The sequence below is a fragment of the Erpetoichthys calabaricus genome, chromosome 1 (assembly GCF_900747795.2).
Source record: "Erpetoichthys calabaricus chromosome 1, fErpCal1.3, whole genome shotgun sequence".
In the NCBI taxonomy this organism is placed as follows: Eukaryota; Metazoa; Chordata; class Cladistia; order Polypteriformes; family Polypteridae; genus Erpetoichthys; species Erpetoichthys calabaricus.
Genome location: NC_041394.2, coordinates 335,443,635 through 335,461,873, shown reverse-complemented (window position 1 = coordinate 335,461,873; position 18,239 = coordinate 335,443,635). Strand labels below are relative to the sequence as shown.

Sequence of the window (18,239 nt, the reverse complement as noted above, 5' to 3'; positions counted from 1 at the left end):
GCAATGTTTGCTCTGAGGATGTTGATGGAGAAGTTTAGAGAAGGCCAGGAGGAGTTGCATTGCGTCTTTGTGGACCTGGGGAACGCATATGACAGGGTGCCTTGAGAGGAGCTGTGGTATTGTATGAGGAAGTCGGGAATGGCAGAGAAGTACATAAGGGTTGTACAGAATATGTACGAGGGAAGTGTGACAGTGGTGAGGTCTGTGGTAGGACCGACGGATGCATTCAAGGTGGAGGTGGGATTACATCAGGGATCATCTCTGAGCCCTTTCTTATTTGCAATGGTGATGGACAGTTTGACAGATGAAATTTGACAGGAGTCCCTGTGGACTATAATGTTTGCTGATGACATTGTGATCTGTAGCGATAGCAGGAAGCAGGTTGAGGAGATCCTGAAAAGGTGGAGATATGCTCTAGAGAGGAGAGGAATGAAGGTCAGTAGGAACAAGACAGAATACTTGTGTGTAAATGAGAGGGAGGTCAGTGGAATGGTGAGGATGCAGGGAGTAGAATTGCCGAAGGTGGATGAGTTTAAATACTTGGGATCAACAGTACAGAGTAATGGGGGTTGTGTAAGATAGATAGGTGATAAAGAGATTGCAGGCAGGGTGGAATGGGTGGAGAAGAGTGTCAGGAGTAATTTGTGACAGACTAGTATCAGCAAGAGTGAAAGGGAAGGTCTATAGGACAGTAGTGACACCTGCTATGTTATATGGGTTGGAGACGGTGGCACTGACCAGAAAGCAGGAGACAGAGCTGGAGGTGGCAGAGTTAAAGATGTTAAGATTTGCATTGGATGTGATGAGGATGGACAGGATTAGAAATGAGGAGATTAGAGAGTCAGCTCAAGTTGAACGGTTGGGAGACAAAGTCAGAGAGGTGAGATTGCATTGGTTTGGACATGTGCAGAGGAGAGATGCTGGGTATATTGGGAGAAGGATGCTAAGGATAGAGCTGCCAGGGAAGAGGAAAAGAGGAAGGCCTAAGAGAAGGTTTATGGATGTGGTGAGAGAGGACATGCAGGTGATGGATGTAACAGAACAAGATGCAGAGGACTGAAAGATATGGAAGAATATGATCCGCTGTGGCAACCCCTAATGGGAGCAGCCGAAAGAAGAAGAAGAAGAAGAAGAAGAAGATGTTAAATAGAATGCCCATTCATGACTGGGTGGTCTCGTGATCTCGGACCCCCTGCAGATTTTGTTTTTTTTTCTCCAACCCTCTAGAGAATTTTTTTTTGTTTTTGTTTTATCTGTCCTCTTGGCCAACGGACATTACTTTATTGTTTGTAACTTAGTATTGCCTAATCTTATTTTTATACTTTTCTTATCTTGTAAAGCACTTTGAGTTACATCATTTGCATGAAAATATGCCATATAAATACATGTTGTTGTTGTTTCTGACATTTATTGACTCTTTATTCTATTTCTTAAGATGAATGCTATGTTACCACTTAATAATTCTCTCATGCTGGTTGGGCTATTACTGCTAATTCCACAGGCATGCTGTTAAAATGGACTGCTGAGCCCCATGCACTTTGCATTGGCATTTGTGTTTTCTCCTGTTTTTTTTACCAAGATTAATTTGATGGTTGGTCAGAAGGAAATTTAATGAGAGGACTGGGAGAAGAACTGATTGTCAGAATCAGTCAGGGTCTAAAGCTGTTAAATCAGTACTAACCAAAACATCAAAACCTAACTGAAAATTACAAAATAGTAATAGTCGATAGATAGAAATTATAAGAATTCAGAATTTTAGTGCGTATAACTACTGTAGGTCCCTGAGCGATAGGAGGCCATAATGGATAGACTGGCCAATTGGTCATCCCAGGAGCAGTTTATTCCCTCACATGAGAAGGGACAGTGTCATTCAGGGCTGAACCTGATTAGAACACCCACAGGGTGGCATGGGAGTTGGAGTCTGGAAACACAGCCTTTTAGGGGTCTTTGGCAGGACCTTCTTAATAGCATTATAGGCCTCCCACTGGGACCCCCACCTACACAACCACTCACAGAAATAAAGATGTAAATTGTTGATAAAATTAAACGCATATTTATTGCATTGGTACTTCCAACAAAATCAGTGTTTAAACATTAAATGGCGACGATTAATCAACACAAAGATTTGAACAATATAACATGAGCCTTGAAAAACACAAAAATGTCAACATATAAATAATACTTAATTGGTAAACCATACAGAAGGAGATGGCACAATATGAAATTAATATGAATTATTTTTTTTTAATCGAATGTTCAACACAAATGTTTGCGAAATTTCTTTGCAGAGAATTGAGTTGAAGTGACGTTAACATATACGCTTTTACGTTATGTAGTGCATGAGATCCGTACACATACATGCACATGAGGTTGCAGAGGTGACCATGATGATAAATCAGTGGCGAATGCCAATGTTCACTTGTAACACAATAACATATATTTATAGTTTAGTATAGTATAGTATTTATTTATTGACAGCAAATCATAAAATTCATAGATTAGCATGAGGCCCCTATGCTTGTCGGGCCCCCGGGCAATTGCCCAGTGTAGCCATACGTTAAGACAGCCCTGGTCTTTAGGTACCATCAGAAGGTGCTGCAAATGGAGGACTGCACTAGTTTCCACACAACATGGAAATGCTGGGTATGACAACGGAAGGAGTTTCTGGGTCGGATTCAAAAGGGAGCCTTCATCCTCACTTAACTGAGTCAGAGTTAGGAGGCAGTGGAAAACACTCTGCGGGAAGTGGAAGGAAAGAATTTGTATTTGTGCATTGTGGCTGGTGATTGCATACAGAAGGTGCTGGAGACAAATAAAAACCTTTTTATAGAACCTGGAATCGTGTTAGGCATTATTGTGTCTGTGGTTTGGGGGTCTTTGACGCCCCCTTGTGGTCACACTAGCTTACCTCAAAACTTTTACCTTCCTTACCTTGAAACTTCTGTTTTCATTACTGTGTATGAGAAATCTCATAGAATTAGCAATATTTTCTTTTGATTTTGTTAATTTTCCAGTGATTGCTTCATTGAGTAATTTTGCTTTAGCTTGTTTCGCTTGTTTCGTTATTTAATGGCTCATCCTTCAAACGTTTCGAGCCTTTTCATCAGAATGTAACCCTCCACTTACTGAATCTTTCTCATTCTTACTTTATTTGCTCAATGTCCTGTGATGTCACTTGGTGTCACCTCTGCTTTGATCAAGTTATTCTTTCTCGCCCAAGAATGGAATCTGAGAAGATCCATGACTTTTGTCATATTCAATGTAGATAAGTAACAGTAAACTGTAGAATGGATGGCTAGATAGCCTCTGTCAGATGACTCTTGACCTCCCTTCATCCCAGTTTCCACTGAATCTATAATTCTGTTATTACTGAATTTTCTTTCTGGATAGAATTTTGCTTTGCCATCTTAGCTTGCTAGCTGACTTTACCTTTATCTGTTGAAATGTTACAATTTTCTCAGGTCTTTACTTTTTAGAGGTTTTATAAACCCAACTAAAGTGCTCGGTGGTTAAACTATAAGAGCTGTCACCCACGCATGCCAGAGGATTTCCTTTCAGGCTCTGTCAAGGTATGTAATACCTGCCAGGATGAGAGGGGCATGCTATCGCTAACATTGCCATCTCCTTCTTTGCCTGCGGTGTGGAGAAACCACCCAGTAAGGGCATTTGACTCTGCTCCTTCCAATTCTCCGTCCATAAAAGCCCAGAAGTAGGAGTCATTTTTGGTTAGAGTGACCTTCTAGACGGCACATGCCCCTGACTTCTGGCTAGTAGCCTAATATTTTTTTTGTAGCCCAAGGGCAAAGAGGCCAAAGAGTGAACCTTTTTGTTTTGTCAAAATCTTAAATGGTTGGCGGCCCAGATTTTCTTCTGGCACCCTGTCATTCCTGTCACAGAGGATATATATTCATTGCATATAATATACTTTTTTAGATTAATTAGGTATTTATTTATTTTTTATAACTTTTATATTTGTGAATATATGCAGTATACCTAAATTGAAAATAGAATAGAGCAATCCATATAAAAAGTCATTAAATGGACAGAATAGTAGCAAAAGAAGGAGTCACAGAAGTGCACAATGCCATCTTTAGAATTCTTGTAATTTATATATGTTATATATTTAATGTGAGTGGGTTGTGTGGAGACTCTTGGATTGAAATTCTGCTACTGAACTCCACGTATAATAACTTCATGTTTCGATAGTCTGGTGCAGCTTCAGGTCTTTCTAGTTTAATTCGGAACACCTTACACAAATAAGAATAGATTACCAACATTTATTCACCACATTTTAGAGGAACTAACTGACGTGCAAAATTTATAGTTGTTAACGGGTTTTATTAAAACATTTCCTCTAGCTTCATAACCCACAGTATTCCAATCAATCACATTCCCTTTAGGCTCAGTATGTCCTTGACTGACAAGGCATAGTTCATCAGACGGTAGCACATAGTCCCAAAGATGAACGCTGGTTATTTCCCCAATAAAGCTTTGCTTTTTGTCAAACTCATTCCCTGGATTATCCTGATCTTGTCCCAGAATTACAATTCCCCCATCCTGAACCTCGTGTCCTTGTCTATAAACTTTCCTGCCACTACTTTTACCATCAACCCAAATGGCAGTCAGTCCAGACGACGACTCCCATGTTACACATAGATTTGTCCAGAATGAGTTGAGCTGAGGAAGTCTGAAACTTACAGGATTTGAGTGAAGCAAGTAAAAATTAAATTTTCCATATTCAACCCACAGATTTAGTGCATCTCCTGAGTTATAATAGGAAAATAGTACAGTTTCCCGCAATAAATGTAACTCCGAAGCGACGCACATGCAGAGTGTGAAGGCTGTGAAGCTCATGGGCTTAGCTGGACGAAGCATCACATAACTGTTGTCAGTTTCCTCAGGAAAAATCAATGACATCTTTTTAAGACCTGTGAAATAATAAAAAAAAGAATGTTACTTTTATATTAAGCTAGATGTCCCCTGCGGCTCCGCCTGTGTATTCGTGAAACAGGACAAACTTTAAAAAACAATAAACAAGCAGGTATCACTAGCTAAGTGGAGGCAAGGCACGCTCCAAAACGTGGCCAAGGGTACTGTATACCGACTCAAATGGAGGCTGGCGTGTGAGTGATGAGGGCCCTGCCCGGCTCCCCACTCCTGATGTCACGCTTCCCCCTCCCGCAGCCTCTGTCTTGGATTAACGCAAATATATCACTCATGTAAGTGAACTATGATACTTAGTGTGATGAGAGAAGTCGCAAAATCATCCGGAATGTTCAAGCAAATTATAGAAAAAACCCCATCTAAATTTGTTAAGTAGTTCTCTCGTGAAAAGTGGACAGACAGATAGATGCTGGATTTTATATATATATATACTAGTCATTAAACCCGTTACAATAACGGGCGCTAGAACAATAGTGCATAAACATCAGTAGGAACAGTCTATATTAAATGGCAAGGGACTTTGACCTCATTCATTTTGTTGGTCGTATTTTTCTTTGTCTTTCAGCCTTTCTTTTGTTGATGTTTACTTGCTGAGCTGACTTCTTTGTGGGCTGCCGCCGTGTATTGTGTGACTTTAATTTTCTGTGACAATAATACTGTCTTGTACATCTGCTGGCTTGTACGTCCGTAATATACCTTTAATTTTCTCTGGCGGTAATACAGGCGTGCGCGTCGGTAATATGCCTTTAATCTCCTCTGACAGTAATACTGGCTTGTATGTGGCTGTAATATGCGTCACTGTATTGTGTACCTTTAATTTCCTCTCGCAGTAATACTGGTTTGTATTTCCGTAAAATGCCTGTAACTTTCTCTGACAGTAATATTGCACCGTGCCCTGCGCATGCGCACTTCACCAGAAGACACACACATGGACACCTGGACGCACACAGGGATTTTATTAAAGAGGATATAGAGATTAAACATTTCTAAAAATAAAGGCAGGCATGGTGGGACAATGGTAGTGCTGCTGCCTTCCAGTAAGGACACCAGGGTTCACATCCCTGGGTGGAGTTTACATCTCTGCATGGGTTTCTTCCGGGTGCTCCAGTTTCCTCCAGCTGTCCAAAGACATGATGGTTAAGTGAAATGGGCGATGCTAAATTGGCTGTGGCTGCAGTGTGTGTGTTCACCTTGCAATGGACTGCCACCCTGTCCGGTGTTTGTTCCTGTCTTGCTCTTCATGTTAGTTGAGATAGGCTCAAAGCACCCTGCAACACTGGTCTGGATTAAGCTGGGTAGAAAATGACATGGCAATTTCTAAACAGCAACAACAGCAACAAAATTTTTTAGATAGCTCGTTTTCATTCAAATGATGGTGCTCAAAGTGCTTTACAAGATGAAGAAAGAAAAAAGAAAAATATACAAGGAAAATTAGGCAATAGGTAAGCCTATAATCAACAATTGATCGTAAATACTGTATTTGTATTAGATTAGATTAGATAAAACTTTCTTAGCCCCATGGGGAAATTCAAAATATTGCTCCACCATGTCCATATTCTACACATTTATGATTTATCATAGGGGGAAGAAGAGCAACGTCAAAAATCTACAGCCATATACTTTGTCTTAGAGATTTTTCAATGTAAAAAAGAATGATCACACCATTGTAGAAGCTCATCAACAACAGGTCCACAGCTGTCCTCCTTATCTTGTCAAAGACTCACAATGAGAGAGTCAAATTTCAGGATATGTCTGTCAACTCCTGCAGTCATTTGCGTATATAAGATAAAAAGAAACAGAGATGGACCAATGGCAACATGGATGTGTTCATTCAACAGTGCTTGTGTTCTGTGAATTTAGAAAGTTGAGAATCCAGCTGTTTTACACCTGTGATGTGTACATAACACGAAAGGCACCCACTAAACTCTTAGATTCTTTTGTTAAAGGAGGAAAAGAAGAAATGTCAAAACCAGCGATTGTCACACACTATCGAGTAGGACGGATCAAGGGACCCCTTTTACCTTGGAGACGTTCAGGGAGACGGCCAAATTACTGAAAATAAAACATTTAAAGACCTCGGTATATCATCCTCAAACCAATGGTCTAGTCGATGGTCTAGTCTGGTCTTAATCAAACTCTCAAACAGATGCTGTGCAAGGTAGTCAATGAGGATGGAAGGAACTGGGATCAGCACCTCCCCCTCATCCTTTTTGCATATCGAGAAGTCCCACAACCATCTACGGGGTTCTCACCCTTTGAATTATTATATGGACGACAACCCTGAGGTATAATAGTTATTTTAAAAGAGTGTTGGGAGGAGGAGGCGCTCCCCTGTATAAATATACTTGAATATATTGCACAGTTATGCGATAGATTTGCCAAAATTAGACTTATTCTAAAATCTCACATGGAGAAGGTGCAAGCAGCCCAGGTTTGTTGCTATACAGTGCATCCAGAAAGTATTCACAGCGCATCACTTTTTCCACATTTTGTTATGTTACAGCCTTATTCCAAAATGGATTAAATTCATTTTTTTCCTCTACACACAACACCCCATAATGACAAGGTGAAAAAAGTTTACTTGAGATTTTTGCAAATTTTTTAAAAATAAAAAAATTTAGAAAGCACATGTACATAAGTATTCACAGCCTTTGACATGAAGCTCAAAATTGAGCTCCGGTGCATCCTGTTTCCCCTGATCATCCTTGAGATGTTTCTACAGCTTAATTGGAGTCCACCTGTGGTAAATTCAGCTGACTGGACATGATTTGGAAAGGCACACACCTGTCTATATAAGGTCCCACAGTTGACAGTTCATGTCAGAGCACAAACCAAGCATGAAGTCAAAGGAATTGTCTGTAGACCTCCGAGACAGGATTGTCTTGAGGCACAAATCTGGGGAAGGTTACAGAAAAATTTCTGCTGCTTTGAAGGTCCCAATGAGCACAGTGGCCTCCATCATCCATAAGTGGAAGAAGTTCGAAACCACCAGGACTCTTCCTAGAGCTGGCCGGCCATCTAAACTGAGTGATTGGGGGAGAAGGGCCTTAGTCAGGGAGGTGACCAAGAACCCGATGGTCACTCTGTCAGAGCTCCAGAGGTCCTCTGTGGAGAGAGGAGAACCTTCCAGAAGGACAACCATCTCTGCAGCAATCCACCAATCAGGGCTGTATGATAGAGTGGCCAGACAGAATCCACTCCTTAGTAAAAGGCACATGGCAGCCCTCCTGGAGTTTGCCAAAAGGCACCTGAAGGACTCTCAGACCATGAGAAAGAAAATTCTCTGGTCTGATGAGACAAAGATTGAACTCTTTGGTGTGAATGCCAGGTGTCACGTTTGGAGGAAACCAGGCACCGCTCATCACTAGGCCAATACCATCCTTACAGTGAAGCATGGTGGTGGCAGCATCATGTTGTGGGGATGTTTTTCAGCGGCAGGAACTGGGAGACTAGTCAGGATAAAGGGAAAGATGACTGCAGCAATGTACAGAGACATCCTGGATGAAAACCTGCTCCAGAGTGCTCTTGACCTCAGACTGGGGCGACGGTTCATCTTTCAGCAGGACAACGACCCTAAGCACACAGCCAAGATATCAAAGGAGTGGCTTCAGGACAACTCTGTGAATGTCCTTGAATCCGATTGAACATCTCTGGAGAGATCTTAAAATGGCTGTGCACCGACGCTTCCCATCCAACCTGATGGAGCTTGAGAGGTGCTGCAAAGAGGAATGGGCGAAACTGGCCAAGGATAGGTGTGCCAAGCTTGTGGCATCATATTCAAAAAGACTGTAATTGAGGCTGTAATTGCTGCCAAAGGTGCATCGACAAAGTATTGAGCAAAGGTTGTGAATACTTATGTGCATGTGATTTCTCAGTTTTTTTATTTTTAATAAATTTGTAAAAACCTTGAGTAAACTTTTTTCACGTTGTCATTAAGGGGTGTTGAAAAAAATGAATTTAATCCATTTTGGAATAAGGCTGTAACATAACAAAATGTGGAAAAAGTGATGCGCCTTCTTCTCTACCTCAGCAGTGTGTGTTCCCCAGGTCAAGTGCTCCCTAATGGTGACTCCCAAGAAGCGGAAGTCTGAGGCCCTCTCCACACAGTCCCTGTTGATGATGAGTGGCTGGATGTTGTCTGCCTTCTTCCTGAATTCCATGATGAGCTCCTTGGTCTTGGCTGTATTTAGGAGCAAGTTGTTATTCCTACACCACATTGTCAGCTGCTCCACCTTATCCCTGTAGGCGGACTCATCCCTTCCAGAGTTGAGCCCTACTACCGTGGTATCATCAGTGAACTTAACAATGGTGTTACTGCAATGGGCAGGAATGCAAGTGTGGGTGCAGAGGGTATAGAGCAGGGGGCTCAGCACACAGCCCTGTGGGGAGCCAGTGCTGAGGCTGATGGGTTTGGAGAAGTAGGGGCCCACTCTAAACCTCTGAGTGCTATCACTCAGGAAGTCCTTGATCCAAAGGCAGATGGAGTGTGGAAGTCCTATGTCTGACAGCTTGGTCACCAGTCTGTGGGGTAAGATGGTATTCAAGGTAGAGCTGAAGTCTATGAAGAGCAGCCGTGCGTAGCTCCCCTGCTGCTCCAGATGGGACAGAACAGCATGGAGAACAGTGGCCACAGCGTCCTCCATAGACTTGTTTGCTCTGTAGGCAAACTGGTGCAGATCAAGCATGGGAGGAATGAATGACATGATGTGGTTCCTGATGAGCTTCTCAAAGCACTTCATAACCACAGGGGTCAGTGCAACTGGCCTGTAGTCATTAAGACTGGTCTGGTCTGTTTCTTGGCCAGAGGCGCTATGACAGGGGATTTCAGGCAGGGTGGCACAGTGGACTGAGACACAGACTGGTTGAATATCCTTCTGAAGACCCCAGCCAGTTGGTCTGCACAGTCTTTCAGCATGCGTCCTGAGATACCGTCAGGTTCAGCTGCCTTCCGTGGGTTGATAGCCCGCAGCATGTGTCTCACCTCGTGCTCCCCCACTGTGAAGATGGGGCTGTTGTTGGTTTCTGGATAGGGTCTGGCTGTGGATCCACTTCAAACTGGGCAAAGTAGTGGTTCAGTTCCTCAGCCAGTGATAAATCACCTCCCACAGCTCCAGGACTTGTCCTGTAGTTGGTCATATGCTGGACATCCATCCACACTTGCCTGCCATTGTTACTGTCCAGTTGTTCCTCGATCTTCCTTTTATAGCCTGACTTAGCCTCTCGGATGCCCCTCTTTAGGCTGGCACAGTCTGTTCTAAGGAGGACCTTGTCACCAGACCTGAAGGCAGTGTTCCTCTCTTTCAGCAGCCTCTGGACTTCCCTGGTCATCCAGGTCTTCTGATTGGGGTAGACCCAGATACATTTATCCACTGTGACAATGTCTGTGCAGTTCTTAATATAACACAGTACGCTGTCACTAAACACTTCAAGGTCTGGGTGTTCAAAGATGTCCCAGTTGGTCCTACTGAAACAGTCCTGCAGCTGCTGAGAGGCTCCATCTGGCCAAGTTTTAACTGTCCTTGTGCTATTAGGGGCAGTTTTCCTGAGTGGGATGTATGCCAGGATTAAAAACAGTGACGTGTGTTCAGAGTGGCCCAGGTGTGGTAGCGATGTGGCCCTGTTTAATGTTTGTGTAGACTTTATCCAATGTGTTAGCTCCTCTGGTGGCACACTTGACGTGCTGATGGAATTTAGGGAGCACAAGTTTTAAATCCACATGGTTAAAGTCCCCAGCAATGATATACACAGCATCAGGGTGCTTGGTCAGCTGACTGGTCAGCATCCGGTGCTATGAAAACAGCGGTAATCATGACCACAGTAAACTCTCTAGGGAGATATATAGATAGATAGATAGATAGATAGATACTTTATTAATCCCAATGGGAATGGGTCTACATCTAACAGTCACATACTTCAGATTCGGGGAGCAGTGACTGTCTACAGTCACTGTATTTGTACACCAGTTGTTATTTACGTACACACACAGCCCCCCTCCTCTGTTCTTACCGGAGTCACTGGTCCTATCATGGCGCTGTGCAGTATAGCCTGTTAGCTGGATAGCAGAGTCCAGGATCAATTCAATCATAGTGGATTCTTTTCGATTTGGCAATTGACGCAGCACATTTTGCTTGAGTGAAAGAGTTAAATTGTGTTTGGAGATGAGGGAAATATTCGGGTACACACAGCTGAAGTCCAATCTTATATCCACTTTTGTCTCAGCATTCAAATTCCATTGACCCCAAATGAGATAAAAATCAATACAAACTATGAGAAGCTTCAACAGGTCACTAGTATTGACATGCTTACCTTTTTCACAGCACACATTGCAGCCGGAGAGAAGAAGACAGAAAGCAAAGAGAGGCCACTTCATTGTGATTTCTGATGAAAGGAAGGAAAAGTAATTTAAATTGTAAAAAAAAAAAAAAAAAACAAACAAAAAAAAAACAGAATGACAATGTGCTTGACTTAAAATGTTGGCGTGCTGTTATGTCCAGGATATCCTGTGATAATATTACTGTATCCACACCCAATCTGTATCCACATCCAGTCTTTGCTTTATAATAGCACTCAAAAAACGACCAAGAAAAGGAGGTTATCAGGACTGTGTGGAGACACCTAATAAAGCATACTTAGCCACACTTTTCAGTATTAAAACTGCATGAAAGCAGTTGACAAGTGACATGAATTACGTCCCTCTGCTTGATGGCATGGTGTCTGTATGGAGTCTCTGAAACATCTTCAGACGTTTCACTAGAGGTGTGCTGTTGGCCTTCTTTAGCCGCGGAGATCGTAGTTTGAGTAGAGGGTGTTGGAATATCAGGTGACTTTATCTCCTGAGATTCAGCTTTGAGAACGCGTCTTGTTCCTCTGAAGCCCAAACTTTATCCACATGACATTTTCATATTCTTGTATCCCCCAAATCCTCAAAGTTAAGAGACTGTTCCACTTTGAGAAGTCATTTCTTCTGGTGTTCACCTCTGTCCTCTTCTATTCTATTTTATTCTTTTCAAGTTTATTGTCCCAGTAGGTAAATTTCATTTGTCAGCACATTTTTTTTAAAGAGAAACAGTAATATTACATTTAAAACACAGTAAAACAAGAACTTACCTGTCAAACACAACTTTGCACTAATAAACAAACTGTAGTAAAGAACATACGTTGCCAGTTGAAGGTTTGATGGAGGTCACTCAGAATTTTCCTTGCTTTTGATAGAAATCGATACCTTTTTTTATCTAAATACCATTAAACAGATTTAAAGCCAAGGTAACATTAAGCTCTTGACTTATCTGCAGGAGAATTTAAATGCGAGTATATACAGTATGGTAAATACTGTATTTTGATGTCCTTTTTCTCTTATGTAGTTGTGCTTCTCCGTCTTCCCCTTCTTGTTCTATTCTGGTTAAATCCAGTTTCTCTCAAGACAGTAACAGACTCCTTTGTATGAAATCGTCAGTCTCTTGACAATCTGTCACAGGAATAATCTTCACTCTGTAAAAAAAAAAACAACAAACCAACATGTTTGAAGAGTGCTATAAAAATAAAATAAACAACTCATTTGATACTAAATCAAATGCTACAATATCACAAAGGGGCATACAGCTGTCACGTCAAGCCATTTCTTTAGGATTCTCTTCTCCTGTCTGTGTGACTCCAGTGATGAACTAAGCTGCCCTCTCAGATCACTGCAGGGTCTCACAGTCCACCAGAGAGCAGTGAGCACCAGTAGGCAAGGTAGCACCTAAATGGTGCCAGTCTTATGTGGCAATGGCTTGTCTAGAACAAGCAGGCCTTTAGCTGAAATTCAATCAATCAATCAGTCAATCAATCATTTATTTATAAAGCACCTTAAAACAAGAGTTGAGGCCATAGTGCTGTACAAGGAGAATAACCAATTAATATAAAAAATAATGACAGAAACAAATACAAAAATTAAAACGTCACAAGTGAAGACAAGCTACACTCAAGGTGAAGTATTTCTATGCGGTGGTGTGCTGGGGAGGCAGCATTAAGAAGAAAGACGCCTCACGCCTGGACAAACTGGTGAGGAAGGCAGGCTCTATTGTTGGCATGGAGCTGGACAGTTTAACATCTGTGGCAGAGCGACGGGCGCTCAGCAGGCTCCTATCAATTATGGAGAATCCACTGCATCCACTAAATAATGTCATCTCTAGACAGAGGAGCAGCTTCAGATCGTTCCTCCCCCAAACTATGTGACTCTTCAATTCCACCCAGGGTGGTAAACGTTAACATTATATAAAGTTATTGTCTGTTTTTACCTGCATTATTATCAATCTTTAATTTAATATTGTTTTTTGTATCAGTAAGGTGCTGCTGGAGTATGTGAATTTCCCCTTGGGATTAATAAAGTATCTATCTATCTATCTATCTATCTATCTATCTATCTATCTATCTATCTATCTATCTATCTATCTATCTATCTATCTATCTATCTATCTATCTATCTATCTATCTATCTATCTATCTATCTATCTATCTATCTATCTATCTATCTATCTAATTAAAAGCCAGACAATGAAAATGAATTTGGAGATGAGATTTAAAAATCAAGAATGATGGAGCCATCATAATATTTAAAGGTAACTCATTCCGTAATTTTGCAGCCAGGACAGAAAATGCCCGGTCACCTCTCCGTTTTTGTGTTGTCAGCGGATCTCAGAGACCTAGCAGGAATGTAGGGGCTAATCAGGTCACATAAACAGCCCTGGGCCAGACCTTTAAAAATTCAAAAGGTAATTGTAAGAAACTTAAATCGAACCCTATACTTAATAGGAAGCCAATGTAATGCCTTAAGTATTGGGGTAATATTTTTTTAGACACAGTTAAAAGACGGGCAGTAACATTCTGAACCAACTGGAGACGGGAGAGAGAAGCCTGACTAACCCCAAAATAATGGTCATTACAATAGTCGAGGCGTGATGAAACAAAAGCATGTATGACTTTCTCAAAAATCCTCAAAAGGAAATAAAGCCTTTACCTAGGATAGGAGTCTCATCTGGAAGAAAAATAGACTTAATAACCAAATTAATGTGGCCTTCCGTTTTAAAATCCCCATCCATGATTACTCCCAAGTTCTTAACAGACGTCTTCACAGAAAGTTCCAATGGGCCAAGAAATTAATTGTATTTCTTATATTTTTACAAAATGCTACTTTCACATAACTACAGACCCACATGACCAGTGCTTTTGTGTTATTATTATTATTAGATAGATAGATAGATAGATAGATAGATAGATAGATAGATAGATAGATAGATAGATAGATAGATAGATAGATAGATAGATAGATAGATAGATAGATAGATAGATAGATAGATACTTTATTAATCCCAAGGGGAAATTCACAATTATTAAAATAATAAGAATATGCTTTATTTATATAGCTCCTTTCTCTTCCTCAATCTGCTTAATACAACAAACTGATGGGTCTCCTCTTCATTTGTTCTTTATTTCTTTTAAATTTCATTATAAAGCTTTGGAACTGCAGCATGGCATCAATGAAAGTGATGACAATAAACCAATAATTTGATTCTGTTTGTGTTTAAAGCACTGCTTTGTAAAATAAAAGTTGCCCACTTACCCTTGAGTTAGAATTGGCTGAGAATCCTCCCTTAGAAAATGTGCAAGGACCTCTGAAACTCGTTCATTTATACTGGGCTCTTTTTTTCAATAACCTTCATCTGAAGTCCAGTGTTGACCCACACACGTCATTGATATGCTTTACTAACAGACTAATATTTACACCACCAGGAAAGCTGAGACAAACAGCAAACACATTTTCTAGGAATGAGCCAAGGAAAAAGCCCAGTAAAAAAAGCAAAAAAGCAACTTAATGAAATAATTTGTTCTTTTGAGTATTTATAATAAAAGAAACAAATGGAAATAAAGAACTTTGAGTTTAAAGATGTTAAAATTACATAACCTCGCATGTTTACTTTATAAGTTCATGCCAGAAAATTCTGAGCAGATCCTTGTGGAAAGATTTAGACTTTATTTTCCATTTTTTAAGATAATATATAACATCATGTCCACAGTGACTTAAAGAACATGGACTGGGATTCTTCCAGTCAAGGCAGAATAAGCCTGCACGTTAAAGGTGTGGTATAGAATATGACAACTGAGTGTTCATAGCACACTCTTATCCATCTGGTATCACTCCATATACTGCTGTTGAGGTGTTAGGAGATCTATGACTTACTATTTGGGTACACTAGACTGGTTTCTGGTTGTATTTAGGTAGGAAGTGAGTACCAAAGAGGTTAGATGAATCCAGGGCTGTTCTGCAGTGGGACATGTAATCTAAACCAACTATCAATCAGAGGATAAAGAGCATAATTGGAACAAGAGTTTAAATAAGAACCACCACTGGGCAACTTGTATAAGTAACTGAAATTAAAAAATAGTATAATACCAGATCAAAAAATCTTTTCAGTTTAAATTGATGTTTATTTAACATTCACCCTCTTGGAGAGTAAAGAGCTTAAATAAATAATATATTAAATATAAGATCAGATTTGTGTCTTCTTACTGAAACCTGTCTTAGTCGATCTGACACGTTTCCTTTAGCTGCGGTGGCACCAAATGGTTATAACATTCCTTTATAAATCATTGAGAAGTCAAGGAGATGCCCCTAGGATAATTCTGTAGGATGAACTGCAAACAGTTTCTAAAAATTTAGACTAACTTAAATCCTTTGAGGATGTATAATTGATATTAAAACAGAGAAAAGCAGAGCTATAGCACAAGTCTACAGAACCTCCAGGGGCGTATTCATTTTTCAAGATTGAATTTAAGTTTTTTTTATCTGATTTAGCTCTAAATTATGATCATGTACCGTTGATGGGGAATTTTATTATATACATTGATATGGAAACTAATACTTTAAGCAAATGTTTTATTCATCCATTAAACACAATAGGGTTAAGCCAGATTGTCAATAGACTGACTCATTGTCACAACCACTGTGAAATAATCAGCCTTAACAGGTACAAAAAGGTTAGGGGCAACCACCTGTATACTTGAGATCTGGCTGCAAAAAGTGAAAATAGGTTGCACAGTTTTGTACAGATTGAGTCCAAAACAGAACTGATTAACAGAGGAAAGATGGCAGGGTTTTTCGGGTCAGTCAGGGGAAGTGATGTAACCGGAATTGAGGTCATTGGCCCAGAACTGGAAGTGATGTCATCAGACAAGGAACTGGAAGTGACGTTGTTGGACCCAGGCAGAATTTCCCGTGTTTGATCTGCAGGAATAACAAAGTAAGGATTATTGTACTCTGCTACCCCCTGGCCTGGCATGGAATTACCTTCTTTGAGTTCTTTATTTTTTTAACATTTTATTGAATTTATTAAAATCAAACAACTTTCCAGTCAAGTCAACACCCACCCACGAGAAAGAGAGCTATGCCAACATAGTGAAACTTTAATAGTAAAAAAGATAAGTAAATCAATAGAATAAAAAGAGGAAGAGAATCCACTTCCTCAATTTAAATGCTTATTCTAAAACGTTATTAATTAGATTCTGCCAGGTAGTATATAACATCGGTTACCCACTGACTTAAAAGAGGTGAGTTAGGATTCTTCCAGTTGACCAAGATAAGTCTACGTGCCAATAGTGAAGTAAAGGGAATTCCAGTTTTGTTTGTTCTTCTCCATTTTAAGCCCCGCTGTGAGCCCACCAAACACAGCTGTTAATGGGTTAGGAGGGATTGGGACACCAAAGCTGTCTGAGAGGCATTTAAAGATTTTGGTCCAGAATGATGTTAATTTGGTGCAAGCCCAGAACATGTGGCCCAGTGAGGCTGGAACTTGATTGCAACATTCGCAAGCTGGATCTTGCCCTGGAAACATTTTCGGACAATTTTAAACGAGAGAGATGTGCTTGATAGATGATTTTAAGTTGAATGATTGTATGCTTTGCACATATGGAGCTAGAGTGGATTCTTTGTATTGCTGCCTTCCATTCCTGTTTCGAAATGTGTTAAACAAAGTTTCTAATTTGGAAGTAGTAAAAGAAATGTGTTGCTGGAAGGTTAAATTTGGAGTGTAATTGTTCATAGGATGCGAAGACGTTGTCTATGTACAGATCTCTGAGTGATCTAGTACCAAATGTTTTCCAGACATTAAAAGCTGCGTACGTTTGAGAGAAAAAGGTGGTTCTCGTGCAGAGGTGCCACAGATAAAAGCTTCTCTATCTAAAATGCTTCCTACATTGTTTCCATATTCTGAGTGAATGAAACACAATTGGGTTGTTAGTATATTGGTGATAACTTGTATTTATTGGGGTACAAAGCAAGGAATATAAAGAAGTGCTGCAGGATTTTATTTCTATTGCGGACCAAGCCTGTGTATGTTCAAGTCCTTCTCTGATAATCCTCTTTAACTAAATAGCATTTCGACAGTGAATTGCCAGTGGTTCAATGGCGATTGCAAAAAGTAGTGGTGACAGGGGGCATCCTTGTCTTGTACCAAGTTCTAGTTTGAAGTAGTCTATAATAATGTTGTTAATACAAACTGAAGTTTCTGAACTGGTGTAATCCATGCACATATGTTCGGGCCAACCCAAATTTTTCCAATGTCATGATAAGGTAGTTCCTTTCAACTTTTGAGCCCTTTAGCTGTCTCCCATGCGCACTTGTGTGACACCACACAGATGATCTAATTATAATGTACAAAGTTGAGATTTAATTTTTATATTACTCTACTAAGTTGTTATTTCTGGCCACTATTTAAATAGGTTTTATTTAGTTATGCCCTAACCAGTACAATCATATACTAAAATAAGGACAATGCAACATCCAGATTGTAACTCTTCATCAAAATGTGTGTGTATTTGGAGAAACTCCAACAAACATTATTTAAATCACCTGACATCTAATTATAATATAACTTAGAAAGAGGCTTTGAACACAGTAGCTCATATTAAAACAAAGGTGATCACTTCACCAAACATTGTGGGCTAACTTCTCTACCAAGCAATAATAACATATCGGACACCTTTGTGGTGTATTTAGAATAAAACTTGGCCATCTCTCTTATAATAAATATAAAAGATACAACTGGGGCCTTACATTAGATTCAATAAATAAGTTTGATATTATTCGAGAGAACTGGATTGATTAGAGCATTGGAAGTTATTGGAAAGATGAAAGAATATAAAGGGAATGAAAGCCTTCCTACAATTTTAAAGTTTTCTATCAGTCCGAGTCCTAATTTTGTTGGAGCACATCCCAAATCATTGTAAAAACATGTTAATAATAAAAACCTTCCATGGTCAGT

At 40.1% G+C, this 18,239-nt stretch overlaps 1 protein-coding gene across 2 annotated transcripts in view; it reads right to left on the bottom strand.

Moving 5' to 3' along the window:
• LOC114664880 (pentraxin fusion protein-like) overlaps positions 1–14,617 on the bottom strand; it is a 39,618-nt gene extending 25,001 nt beyond the window's left edge. The window contains exons 1-4 of one of the 2 annotated variants that reach the window (XM_028819168.2): positions 14,543–14,617; positions 12,052–12,432; positions 11,251–11,322; positions 4,264–4,928 (exon numbers count right to left, since the gene is read on the bottom strand). In XM_028819168.2, coding sequence (XP_028675001.1) covers positions 4,282–4,928; positions 11,251–11,314 — 711 coding nt within the window. In that variant the 5' untranslated portion in view covers positions 11,315–11,322; positions 12,052–12,432; positions 14,543–14,617 and the 3' untranslated portion in view covers positions 4,264–4,281. Of the gene's footprint in view, positions 4,929–11,250; positions 11,323–12,051; positions 12,433–14,542 lie in introns of those variants that run through there. The other variant, XM_051927426.1, reaches the window with a different exon arrangement.
• Positions 14,618–18,239: the final 3,622 nt, after the last annotated feature.